General features: G+C 51.7%; 5 protein-coding genes across 5 annotated transcripts; 2 read left to right on the top strand and 3 right to left on the bottom strand.

Moving 5' to 3' along the window:
• Nucleotides 1–3123: 3123 nt before the first annotated feature.
• Nucleotides 3124–4786, top strand: FIBRA_06847 (uncharacterized protein; the record flags this gene model as incomplete). The annotated part of the gene is made up of 11 exons (XM_012328556.1): nt 3124–3197; nt 3259–3351; nt 3411–3509; nt 3566–3575; nt 3639–3656; nt 3720–3737; nt 3796–3821; nt 3875–3909; nt 4462–4516; nt 4572–4599; nt 4655–4786. 11 exons carry the CDS (start codon nt 3124–3126, stop codon nt 4784–4786), a joined length of 588 nt encoding a protein of 195 aa, XP_012183946.1.
• A 583-nt stretch (nt 4787–5369) lies between these two features.
• On the bottom strand, nt 5370–5853 carry FIBRA_06846 (uncharacterized protein; the record flags this gene model as incomplete). The annotated part of the gene is made up of 2 exons (XM_012328555.1): nt 5370–5393; nt 5449–5853. 2 exons carry the CDS (start codon nt 5851–5853, stop codon nt 5370–5372), a joined length of 429 nt encoding a protein of 142 aa, XP_012183945.1.
• A 59-nt stretch (nt 5854–5912) lies between these two features.
• Nucleotides 5913–7164, bottom strand: FIBRA_06845 (uncharacterized protein; the record flags this gene model as incomplete). The annotated part of the gene is made up of 3 exons (XM_012328554.1): nt 5913–6282; nt 6355–6694; nt 6753–7164. 3 exons carry the CDS (start codon nt 7162–7164, stop codon nt 5913–5915), a joined length of 1122 nt encoding a protein of 373 aa, XP_012183944.1.
• A 398-nt stretch (nt 7165–7562) lies between these two features.
• Nucleotides 7563–11372, bottom strand: FIBRA_06844 (uncharacterized protein; the record flags this gene model as incomplete). The annotated part of the gene is made up of 9 exons (XM_012328553.1): nt 7563–8045; nt 8261–8920; nt 10258–10364; nt 10423–10434; nt 10490–10592; nt 10648–10750; nt 10813–10894; nt 10952–11006; nt 11052–11372. 9 exons carry the CDS (start codon nt 11370–11372, stop codon nt 7563–7565), a joined length of 1926 nt encoding a protein of 641 aa, XP_012183943.1.
• Nucleotides 11373–12326: 954 nt separating this feature from the next.
• On the top strand, nt 12327–12942 carry FIBRA_06843 (uncharacterized protein; the record flags this gene model as incomplete). The annotated part of the gene is made up of 2 exons (XM_012328552.1): nt 12327–12510; nt 12626–12942. 2 exons carry the CDS (start codon nt 12327–12329, stop codon nt 12940–12942), a joined length of 501 nt encoding a protein of 166 aa, XP_012183942.1.
• Nucleotides 12943–13183: the final 241 nt, after the last annotated feature.

Raw genomic sequence — 13183 nt, 5'->3', positions numbered from 1 at the left:
CGACGCTCCTACTGCAAGAGAGCATCACGACGCTGCTGGGTAAGCGGCCGTCGGCGGAGGACGAGAGCCCGGGGGGCGAGCGCCCCCACCGGGCGGGGAAGCGGGCGCGGCCGCCGTTGCGAACCAAGGTGCGTTCGCCGTGCGTCTGCGTTCAGGGAGGCGCTGCTGACGCGCGGTGCAGTCGATGACGGCGCTGGACTCGCCGAGGGCGGAGGACCGCGGCGACGTGCTGCCAGTGTACGTCCCGCCCGGCGAGGGGAACTTCGGCCTGGGCGAGGGCGATGCGCCGTCCGTGCGGTCCGTCGGGGACGAGAGCATGCGGGTGACGTATGAAGACCCGCGGCAGGCGGCGGAGCGGAGCCGGCTGATGAAGCTGCTTGCGAGCCAGAGGGGGGAGATCTGGGAGGTGGATGAGCCGGAGGCGAAGAAGTCCGCGAGGGGAAGAGGTCCTGCGCGCAGAAGGGGCTCGCGCGTGCCGGGTTTCTAGGATACGGTTTGCGCGCATGGGATATAGATGGACGTCGCTTTTGATCTGTAGGGCGGGTATATTTTTTTAATTTAACGTGCCAGTGGCGAGGACGCTTCGCCGGTGTAATTTCCAGCTATGTTTTCAATCATGTACCACTATACGACTTGTAATAATGGCATCCGAGTCTCAGCCACAGGAGTAAACACGCCCTGGTAGAGTTACCGCCATCCACCGACGAAATCCGGACCGAAAGCTCTCTTCGTGCGCACCACTTCAATAGATGACATTCCCTGCACATGGGCCACAAGCACCGGGACCCTAGTTCGCGCGGCCACTCGGCCGTCCATACGTCCACAGCGCACGGGAACCTCCACACCGCGGCACGCAGAGCTATGGCTTGCCCGCACCGACACTGACACTGACACTGACTTGTTGCAAGTAATGTGTAATGTGATCAGCGCCGTGGCCCGCGCCACGCCCTACAAATACCAGCGCGAGCTGAGCGGCACACTACACCCCATCCCCCCGCGCAGCCAGCACGATGGTACCCCTGTGCGCCCCTCATGCATCCCAAGCCCCTTCCTGGTTCGATATATGGATTTCAGCCATCTGTAGACCCGCGGCACCGCGAGTTCCTCATTTCTGCTGTGCGCCCGTCTGCGAGGGTTAATGCAAATACAGGCGCCGCGTTCTAGGGGGTGAGCTAGAGCAGGGAGACACGCGGTGCAAATCTACCCTAGACGTGCGGGAGGTTGCAAGACGATGAAACCACACACCTACAAACCTAGGTCTGGTTTGAGGTGAGTGCGCCGCTCCGTAGCCTAGTGCGCTCGGTTTTCATGGAGGACAGGCAGGTGGTGGTCAGCAGACTGGAGAAGGCAGCGGAAGAGACGCGACACATTGTTTATGCAAAGAGCCATCCCTTAGTAATGTCTCTATATGCCGCAGAGGCGGTGCACGTTCGTCTCGCTGCTCTAGCTATGGTGGGCTGAAGTAAGGTTATAACAGGTATCCGACTTTGAGTACGTCGGTAAGGCGTTTGTGGCGATCTGCAGAGAGATTATGAAGACGATACCGGAAGGGAAAGCATGAGAGAAGACGTGGGAATCGTACATTAGAATTGGTTTACGGTATACTTAAACTGCCATCTATATTGCGAAGGACGTGCATGGACCGATGCGAGGAGGAGAATTTCAGTCGGACGAATGCTGCGCCAGACGGTGGAACTTAACACCCCATTTCGGCTCGTGTTTCCTCGAAGTGATGCGTGTGCTTTCCGAGATCCCGAATACTGATAACCTTCTGCTGATGCACTGCCAGTCGAATCAGCGCTGACATTTCGTCCGACACGACGTTCTGCGCTTTGAACGTGTCTTTGCATATAGACCAGCACGCACTAGTGCACTTTGCAAACTGCCGATAGCTATCTGAAATGACTTTCTGAATTACACTCCGCAGACTTGTCTTCCGCAAAGTTATTCAATAGCGATCTTTTCGATGTAACGCGCGCGTTCAGTGAATGGGATCTCATTGTGCTCGTTCCCGCTTGGACAGCCGGCTCACGCGTCGCACTCACTCGACTGAACCGTGTTTCCCTTTGTAACACATACACCGTCGTTGACTATGAGAACGAGACCAAGCCCATGCTGGGCCAGGACACCATCATAGTGGTGATCGACATAGTCCTCGTCTCCCACTCAAGGATCAAGATGGGACGTGTATGCATAAACGCAGACAGCCAGCGCTGAATGGTAGCGTATATGCGCGGAGGAAACCCAAAGGAGCGATTAGAGAAATAGACATTTGCGTACTCGAGAGAAAGGATAAGACTTTAAGGATGGGGATAATCCGGCGACCGAGTCTTCGTGGCTGAGAATATTGAATCGGTCTAGGCGGTTGCAATGTGTGGCAGCGCACGAATTCGAAGGGGCATAGAGGATGAAGTGATGCATTCATCCATCTATCTCCCTAAGCGGCCTGCCAAGTGGGCACTCGGCGCCTAGTTTCCAGATCTCGGCTGGGCTGTACTGGCCCGACTCAGAACGGCTAGTGTGAACTGACCATGACAGGGGCGAGGTAGGATACTACAGCTAATTCAGACACTTCCGTTTTGCTGATGCACTCACTGCCAGTGTAGACCATCGCAACGCTGTGAACAGTGTAACAGCGCACGTCGTGGACACCTTTGGTCGAATTCATTAGAGTCATTCATGAAGTCCTCGGGCATCATGGCCAAGCAAAATCCAGGTTGAAATCCAACCCAAATCTGCACCGGAATCACTGACTCCAGGATGCGCATCATATTGCCTCCTAAAAAATTCGATTCAAGTCACTGACAGCATCGACTTTGCGGGGTGGACACCGCCGTATCTTGACACTCTGATTCTCAGCATGGTCGGGCGCCCCACTCGCTGCGTCGTAAGACACAAACATATCTTTCATCTTTAGTCCTGTCAGAAATGAGATGGCGTTGTTACTGGTATTGCATACAGTTCCTCGGCTTTGGATGCATCTTAAAGGGGGGGGAGCCTGAGGAGGATATCCTTTAGCAAGACTCGCTGTGCTGAGCCTTACTCCCGGAGCCATTCTAAATCCTACTCTCAAGTGCTACATCTCACGTTCTCTCACGTTCGCAAAGTCAGTCCTGTTTCAAGATGTCACTCATCGGCCCACCATCTATTGAAGAGCTCATCGGCGGACTTGCAGTCAGCATAGACATTGCTATCCTGTACGTTCCTACTCCCTCCCTCTTACTTATCCCTGTCTACTCACGACACCTTGATCTCAAGTCTGTACGGGATTGTCACCGCACAAGCATATTTTTATTGGTGGACATCGCAGGAAGATTCGAAATTACTTCGCTCCTTGGTCGCGTCTGTATGGTAAGACCCCTAGACTCATCCGCACAACATCTTCCCCATCATACTGTGTTGTTTCGAAGGTTTCTGGAGACAATGCACACGCTGTTCTGCATCCACATGGCTTATTACTACACGATCATCAGCTTTGGGGACATGAACGGTGTCCGTCAGATAGTTTGGTAAGCCTTGCTCTTGTCTTCTGAGGTCCTGAATTCACGCTTGGCTTTCGCTCTAGGAGTGCCGCGGTGCGTTCAGACACCGTATGATCCTCCATTATTTCGCAATAATAAACCATATTCGGCATTCAGGCTACAGGATTCATAGAGGTCAGTTTACTGTCATAGGATCAGTGTTATTGCATACTACTCAATAATTGACTTCGAGCGCAGGTCCTTATCGTAGGCTGGGTTCAGAGGTGGGGCGTTTCCGTATATCCTGGCAGCGTCTCATACTTTACCCGCTTAGCCATTTTATCTGGCGAACCTGGATGTGTGCGTAACTGTGCACTCTCACATGTACTGATGGTGCTAATACGTGTTCGCAGTGAGTCGAAGATCTGTGGCTCTGATCTCCATACTGGTGAGTCTTTTTTTAAAGGTTGACCGTATTTGAGTTTGAGTATCGCAAAGGCAATCTTGCTCCTCATGCGCATCGGTGTGTTGGATTGTTACTGTCTTGGCCGCGAATCCAATAAGTTCCTTTTCAGCGTTCGGATTTGGTAGGAGTATAATCATAGCGTTCATCACGTTCTGTGTTCTGATTTATATTATGACCTCTATCGCAGCAACAGCGAGCTTCATGTATGTCACTTACCGCTCATTTTCCAACTGTTTACTTGCGCGTTTGGCTTAATTTGAAATAGGTGGGAACTTGATACTTGGGCCGAGTTCACAACATTCGACGGAGCGAGGGTGGGCCGTATAGTCGAATAGTGATATGAGAAAGATTATTGACAGCGGTGTCGTCCTCGTGGCAGATTGCGTGTACATGCGCCCTCGTTTTGTCCGGAGTTCTAGACGCCCTCATCGCTCTCAGCCAGATTTATTATCTTTGGACTAGCCGCACAGGCTACCAGGAGTGAGCTTCTTTAAGATTAGCATCTGAACCACTTTTTTACATTTGTTAGGACAGATAGTTTAGTTCGGAAGTCGATGGCCTACATCATCAACACCGGTGCTTTGACGATGTAAGTCGACTCCGAATCTGCATGTTTTATAATGTGTTGACTCACAGTCCTGAAGGTGTGTTACGATGGCAATTATTGCGACGGTATGAGCCCTAGTCTACGTGATGTGCCTTCTTTGCTTACGCATGCTGTACCTAGTTTTGGGCACCAGCCTTGAGGAATAGTCTGAACTTTGCTGGATTGGTCGAGATTCAGAGCAAACGTGAGCATTCTTCAGATCTAGCCATTTCCTTCACTGACATGCTGCAAAAGTTTATGCGAACTCCTTAATTGCCTTGTGTGGCGTCTTTCCTGTGACTTGACCTAGATTACTAATGCTTGACCTTCTTCTAGGCTGAACGCACGACAGCGCCATGGCCTCATAGCTGGACGACAGCATTCTTCTAACCTGGTCGAGATCGGGCTTCATACTACCGTGAACCATGGATTATCCGGACTGGTACGCACAGCCTGTTCTATTAGTTCTTGACAAGTACCGTATTATTGACGATATCGGACCAGCAAAACATCGAGATAATTTGCGAAACGATGGAAATTACCGATCATAGTATAGGCAAGAACAACGCAACCGGACAGGACTAGTATGGTGTTCCGGATGCTGCTGTGGTAATTCTGATAATTCCAATCGATCTCGATTTGACATGGATGAGATTTGTTGTGATTGGGGGTAATAAATATTTTAATTCGCATTTGGAAGAGATACTGAATTACCGTCTCTGACACATGACCATCCCCGCAGACGATCATCTAACGCCACTTCAACTTTTAGCAGCCGGTTCAAAAGCACGCAGAACGGCACGGAAGCATGGGAATAACATAGGTTGCGAGCAGAGCTCCCGTCCACAGAGCACTACTACCGCCCTGCCATTGTCGACGACTGCAAGGCAAAAATGAGTACGGTCAAGACGGACAGTTTTGGCGAAGGAACATACGGATGCAGACCGAGCCCCCAACGCCGCCTTCAGCGCAGCAGCCGTGCACGCGGGCGATATGTCTTCGCCGCGCAGCGCGAGGTGGTACACGTCGCGGAGCACCGTGGCGTCGGCGGTCGGCGTGTACACGTTTTGCTCGTCCAAGTAGTCCAAGGGCGGGGTGACCACGACGAGGTCCGCAAACCGCGCGCCGCACTCCCGCAGCCAGTCCAGGCTCGGTACCGGAATCATGCGCCCTGACGCGGCGGTCGCCGTGAGCTGGAACACGGTCGCGTGGCGGGCGCTGCTGTCGTACACGAAGAGGGGCTGCGAGGTGGAGCGCGGAATGTGGAAGCCGTCTCGCAGCGCGCGGTGTTTCGGCGCCGAGCAGCGGTGGCGCGCCAGGGGGGGAACATCATGCGACATGCGCCCTCCAGGAGCGGGGCCACGGCTGCATGCGAGCGGCATGCGAGCACGTAGTACAGCTAGGCAGTGTCGCGCGGCCAGTTCAGCCCCGCTTCGAGCTGCTCGAGCAGGGCGAACAGGAGATGGGGTATCGCGAACCTGACCTCGTGGCGCATCCGGTCGCCGGGGACAGGCGCGATCACATATATGTCGTGCGAGCGTTCGTCCACCACGTTTGCGCTACATGCATTGGCGAGCATCGTGGTGAGCATGTTCTTGTCGACGGCAAGCGACCGGATGAGGTGTGCGATGTCTGGGGCGTGAAGAGATACGTGCGCGGCATACGCATATGCCTGCCGGGCGGATGCTCCGTATTTCTTGCACCAGAGCGTGAGTTGATGCTCCGGGGGCCGTTGATGGGACCATAGATGGGTGTCACAACTATTGAGGCTATGTCAACTTGGACACAGGATAGGATGAAATACCCAATGAAGTGCTCCTTGGTTGACCATACATACATACATCCAAAACGTAATGGCTGGACGTGGTGTCTTGTTCCTCCAGCGTGTGCAATCCCAACGGGGTGACGCTGTTTGGAGGATGAAGGCAGAGTGCGAACAGTATAATTCATAAAGAGTTGAATGCACCCCTTTGGGATGCAGGGTCGAGTCGACAAGGACCCACACAAAGTGGGGGATGTGGGTGCAGAACTCAATGATCTGTTGAGAGAGACGGGGGAAGGGTAGAACAAATACACCTTCGTTGCAGAAGACAAACAGTTCCTCGGAATTCAACTGCAGCATGGACGGCAGCCCGGCAAGGGTGCGGAGCGCCAGGTCGTAGTACAGGAACATGGTCTTCCCTGGCAATGGGATGGAGTGAGCGAGACGAAGGTGAGGAGCGGACACTTGGAGCCTTACCGATACCCGAGTTACCGAGCACAATTGCGGCAAGATACCAGGATGAAAACGGCGGCATGTCCACGAAAGGGTTGTAAAAGCGATTGTTCCTATCGACTTCCATGGCCTCGAGGGGCTCGTCTTGCTGGAGATCACCATGGCACTGGGCAACCGATATGATGTCACGCAGGGCGTTTGGGTACTCATCTCGGACCAAGATCGAGGACATTTCGGTGTTAAGTAACAACGCGGGAATGGAGTCTCTCTCCCAGCACAAGATAGTATGATCATCTTTGGGTGACTTCATGGGACGAAATATGACCTCAGGGGTATGGCAACCCCAAGCAACACTATGAAGGCAGGCAAGGCTGCCTGGGGTATTCGTGTTGTCGGGTGCTATTCGTTGCGCAGCAGAGTGGGCCGACACAGGCATGGCGACAAATTGTGCGACGTTTCAAATGGGTGCACGAAGTAACGACGGGACTTGGAGTCGGTGGCTGCGTGCGCGACCTGCTGAAGTGAGGCAACCGTCGGGCTTGGAGTCGACATCCACTTCCGAGGCGGATTCGGGCTGGAATTTCCACCTTGGTGGAGTCTGAACTCGCGTGGTATCCGCCCTTTTGGTCGACTGCCATACGAATGGACTAGACCAAGTTGTGAACAAGATGTTTAGCCGCTGTAGGGGCACGGGTACCGTGACGGTCAGATATGTAATCCTGATGCCCTCAGCACCAATCGTGATGGGTATGACCCGATCAGCAATAGCCGCCCCAGCCACAACGGACCATTGACGCCACCCAGGCCGTCTCAGTAAGCCCTTGGTGACCTTGCTCATGACCCACAGCCATCGTGCCCCTCGGTGCAGACATAGCATACATCACCGGCTTTGCCTGGGATGAGTCTAGGCTTCTGTGTGCCACATATCTTCTCATCGTCCCTGTGCGCGCTGCAGCTCGCGGCATCACCAGCCCACTTCACATGTTGGTGCATATGAAGTCTGTGTAGTCCCATATGGATGTGGTGAGCAGGTCGAGCGCGTCCGCCCAGATGTACGTCTGCATGGGGAGCAGGGGTAGGATGCATTTTTGCCTCGAAGACGTTGAGGAGGGCGATTTCTATGGTGCTGAGGCCGGCGATGAGAGTATCGCGTATGGTGTGCTCAGCAGGGGCGAGCTCGTACTGGGACACAGAGAAGAGTGCTCTGCTGGTGCTGTATGGGAGCACAGTGTGGTAGCGTGCATTCTGAAACGGATGAGGATGGCAAGGGCGAGAGGGGGGAAGGTCACTTGCTTTGATCTGATAGCGGGTGTGGTCCTAGACGTCGGTGGTGAGTGCTGAGTGGGAGATGGTCAAGTCGGAAAATGGGAGCCACTTGGGGAACACACGCGATCTCCGAGTCTGTGTCACTGTCTCACATGGCCCCTGCACTTTGTGTACAAGAGTATATTACCATGATTGGGCTACATGTACAGATTTACAGGAAGTGACTTGACGAAAATCACAAATAAAATGTATGGATGCAAGCCTACCATTTTCCCCTTCATATCAATTGCTGTGCAAGCGATTGTTATATCTGAGGTGCTGAGTGCAAGATGATACACCTTCCAAAGCAGCATTGCGTGGGTATTTGGGACCCAAACATCTTCCACAGCATCTACCAAAGGGGGTGTCACCACAACAAGATCGATTGACCGTACTCTGCGGTCACACAACCCGTTTAGACCAATAGGTGATATTTCATGCTTGATGGCAACGGTCACCTGAAGAATAGTCGCATGTAGAATTCGAGCGTCATAGATGAATGCGTCGAATGTCGGCTGTGATCTAGACTTAGGAGTGTAGAACCCATCCTGTAGTTCCAGATCATCCTCGTTCGAGAAGTAAAAGCAAGTCAAGGGAGCGAAGCCTTCAGAAGATGGTTTGACCGCAATAGTCACTGTACCAGTAGAAGCACCAAGGCAAAAGTATCTAATTGGGGCAGAAAAGTTGGAGTGCCGATGCGTATTTTGCAGCCTTGTCCGGGACTTGTTTTCTCTCTTCTGCATGGCAGTGACGTGCCACTCGCCACCCTTAGGAAACATTGTAAGAGCCGCCCCCTCCAGGAGAGCACCAGCCGCCGCTCTGGTGGATCGTTCACGAGAGAAGATCTCGTATAGTTCAGATGCTGCATGCTGTGTCTCCTTTTCAAGCTGTTGGAGCATTTGAAACAATATACGTGGCGTAGCTACTCAGACATTGCAGAGCATTCGGTTGTCTGGGGAAGGGGTGACCACAAAGAGGTGGTGGGATACGTCGTCTTCCATGTTCGAGGCATCAACATTGCAAAGCACTCTCATGAATCTATCTTTGTTGAGGGAGCTGATTGCGTTTTTAATGATCATGGCGTACTGGGGCAGGCACGTTGCATAGTGATATGCATGGCGAACGGATGCTCCATACCTCGCATACCAGAGTGTGAGCTGATATTCTGAGGGCCTTTGAAGAGAGTGATCCCATAGATGAGCGTCCCGGCTACAGACTCTGCGTGAGTTTGCTGTTTCTTAGACATGAGATAAAACAAAATACCCAGCAATAAGCTCTCCAAGGGACCATATATCCATCCAAAATCAAACAACTGAAGGGCGCGCCTTTTTTGTCCAATTCAAGCGATCTAAACGAGGTGACGCTGCTTGGAGAATGAAGGCAGAGTTTGAACGACGCAATTCATAAAGAGTTTTGTGCACCTCTTTCAGATGCGGAGTTGAGTCAACAAGGATCCACATAGAATGGGGGAGGTGACGATAGAACTCAACGATCGGTTGACTGCTACGTGGGAAGGGAAGAATAAAAACACCTTCATTGCAGAAAATAAAGAGATCTTCAGGATCCAACTGCAAGACAGTTGGTACCCCAGCAAGTATGCGGAGAACCAAAACGTAGAACAAAAAGATTGTTTTCCCTGGTAGAAAGTTAGGGCAAGCAATTCAAATTCAGAATTTGAAGCCTTATCAATACCTGGGTTACCAAGGATTATTGCCCCAAGATGTGCTGATAGATCGGGCTGTCGCATATATACAAAAGGAATGGTTTGCATCAGTATCCATGGCCTTGATGAACTCATTATACTGAGTGCTATTCTGGCTGCCAAACATTGTGAAGAAGAGAATATTCTGCAGGACCTTGGGATATTCAGCTCACACCATAATTGAGGAAATGGAGATCTTCTCTAACAACCAGGGAATGGTGTCTATACCCCAACAAAGCATGGTTGGACACTCGGGAAGGTCTGCTATCACAGGCTCTGCATCACGTGTAACATGCAAGGGCTGGACGACTACCTCAGGTTGGTCATGTTTCCCCCAGGCAAGTGCATGGAGTTGAGCAAGACTGCCAGGGGATGTTGAATTATCAGGAAGTATGCATAGTGCAGCATTGCAGTCCGACATGGGCTGCATAATGGCAAAGGTTGCAGGTGAGATTTGGATAAAAGAATTCAAACCCAGTGCGTCAGTTTTAGATTAGAAAGTACATGTAAGTACCAACTGACCTGTATCTTGGTCCGCATATGAGAATCGGGAATCATCTCCACCTTCTCTTGTTTTGATGATCCTTCACCTTTGTCTTCATTCAGCTCATCTTTATTCTCAGCGCATTCTGTAAAATCCGAATGAGGTCATGCAAGTAATTGTCCATGTTCAGTGTAGCGACTTACCCATCAATTTTCCTGATTTCAATGGGATTAGCGATAAGCAGAGACATGAGAGTATTGGACTGCAGACCTTTCTTGGGAATCATACCTTCCCATTGCTCCCAGGCAACAGAAGCCACCGCTCTGAACTGTTTTTTGAACTCTTGGACAGCGACAGCAGATGTGAAAAAGCCCTATGGGTTTGAACCTGTCACTGAATTAAGATAGCTGCATCTCAAATCTACTCACCTTCGTCTGTTTCTGCCCGTCCTCACCAACAAGACCCCAGCGCGTGAACAACATACATTTATTTGAGTTTCCAATCGATTTCAGCACCTGAATCACACGAAACCTGTGGGCGGATGTTCAACAGACAATTTTACAGTATCACGGTGCATACAGTCGTATGCTTACTTTTTTGTGTCTTCCTCAACATCTATTTGGTCAAGAGTGACATTCCAAATACCTTCATCAGTGGCAAGAACCTGGTGGGTGTCTTCATGGGGTTCGTCAGTGTGGAGAAATGCTCACGAATATTCCATCTAGTTCTCACCAACACAATCAGAACAAGGGTCAACCAGTGTCAAACCCTTCCTGACGATAGTAAACTAACAAATGTCAATTTGCCGCGGAAATAGAATATTAAAACTCACTGTGTTCGCTGGTATGGTGTCATTTACAGTAGTGGTAACTCTAGTTGCAGTGTCACCTGTCCCCACCTCCTCGTATTCAGGCTCTTCGTCTTCAGACGGATAACGGGCACGCTTCGCCCTCCCCTCACTCGCTGGGGCACTCGCGGCGGACACCTTGGAAAAAAGAGCCTTCACTCTCATACCGAAGCGCGTTGAACGTGGGAGTGGGCTCGAGGCGTCAGATGCATTGACAACTGCGGCTTTCTTCCTGGGAGGCATTTGTAGCTGAGTGAGGAGAAGGGTATAGGTCGAATGTAACCTGAGCGTGAATTTGTGCGACATGAGGATGACGAGACGCCACAATTTAAGTAGCATCAGCGGCTGACACAGAGCAGATGAATGGCATCGGTGGCTGACACGAAGCAAATGAATGGCCATTAGTCCGAGGATCCATTATCTAATCGAGATTGCTACAAAATTGTTAGGTATTCGTTAGAGCGAAATATGATGAATATCTGTGTCATACTGCTATACGTCTGGAACTGAGACTACGCGGTTGCTAGGAATAAGGATAGGCCACTCTAGGGAGCGGCTGTTAAAAACTTGTTGACAAGTCAATGGAGCCAGTAACAGCAACGAGAATTGACCAGCCTGTCTAATTCTGGCTGAATCACGGGAAAGGCTTCTCAAGGGAGTCAGTACTAATCCTTCACCCTTGTAGAGAAATGTCATACACACTCTCAACATCATCACAAATCGCTTTCGAGCCTCGAGCCCACAACCGCGTAGCCTCTAGGTGCCTTCCGCTCCTGCCGCTGCTCCGTTTTCGTCCTGATTGCAGACGCGATAGCATTTTCCACCGGTACCAGCTCCTTGACTCTCAATATTTATCCGGAAATGTCAGGCGAGTGCAGATGGCAGACGGTTTGCATCCTCCTGTGTATCCCCAGCGCAACGAGTGTGTCCTTGATATTTGATGGTAATGAAATGGCGGAGCAGAGTCGGAGAGTGATTCAAAAATGGGTATTTGGCTTACCAACTGCCTTCGGCTTGCGATGTGATCGTAGTAGTGAGACAACGAGCGGATTGCCTGATCCGTGGCCGGTTGGCGGTGCATCTCCTGAGCAAATGCAAGTCGAGCTGTGGATTTATAAACCACATTTTCGGGAGAGCGACAGAAAGGGAGCACCGCAACAGTGGTGGGCCACAAGAGTAGCACGTAACTGCCTGCCCTAACCGTTTCTGGAATTGAAGACCTTGAGCAGCGCATGGACATTAACCGGCTCGTCACGGAGGATGGGGGGCACGTATGTCAAGAAGATAGAGCGCCCGGTGCGAGTGACACACCGTCTGCTACGTAGCAGCAAGAACGAGGAGGTGACAGACAAGATGCGTTATGTCGAGAAGTTCAATAGACATGGCGAAGCGAACATCCGCATCATTTTGGAGGAATGGTTTTGGGACTCACTAGATTTTGGCGGTATGTAAAAGCAAGCATGGGGTTGTGGGATCCGTCAATTAGCTCAAGCGATAGGTACGCAGACTACTTATTCTCCGCTGAGGAAAGGTCGCTGTCTCACATAATGCCCGCACAGGTGCAAATGTCGCCCCTAATGTCTCTCTTCGTTCGACACATCTCCTGTGTCCTTCGGGCACTGGCCCGAAGGTTAAGAAAGCGCGCGGATGGGGCATTCCCGTCGTCGATATGTCGTGGCTGGCTGATATCATTAGGACGGGGTCTATACCGCCGGTGCAGACCCACGATGGAATTCCCGCATCACCCGAGCTGGAGCGCAGGGGCACTGTGGGCGTAGACCCAATCAAAGTCGACCGCATCAAGGTCGACCGCAAGGGCAAGGGTAAAGAGGAAGCAGGCGAACTTTCCGAGACCGACAGCACGAATGATGGGTAGAGCGACGCAGGAGGAGCAAAGCATGCCGAACATGGACCAGCCGTCGACGAATCTCACGACAGCTTCACTATGTTCGAGGAAGGAGTGTCAGATGTTCCTCCATGGCCAATTGACGCTGTTCCACCGGAGGACGGCGCGTGTTTCGGACAGCCGAATGGACTGCTAGCGATGACGCAAAAGTTGCCGGCGGCGATGCCTCACGCTAAATCGCCCTCATCTCGACCATTTCTCAGGACCAATT

The sequence above is a fragment of the Fibroporia radiculosa genome, assembly GCF_000313525.1.
Source record: "Fibroporia radiculosa TFFH 294 genomic supercontigs, scaffold9110, whole genome shotgun sequence".
Taxonomy (NCBI): Eukaryota; Fungi; Basidiomycota; class Agaricomycetes; order Polyporales; family Fibroporiaceae; genus Fibroporia; species Fibroporia radiculosa.
The sequence above is the reverse complement of the archived record's forward strand: the minus strand, read 5'-3'. Positions and strand labels throughout refer to the sequence as shown.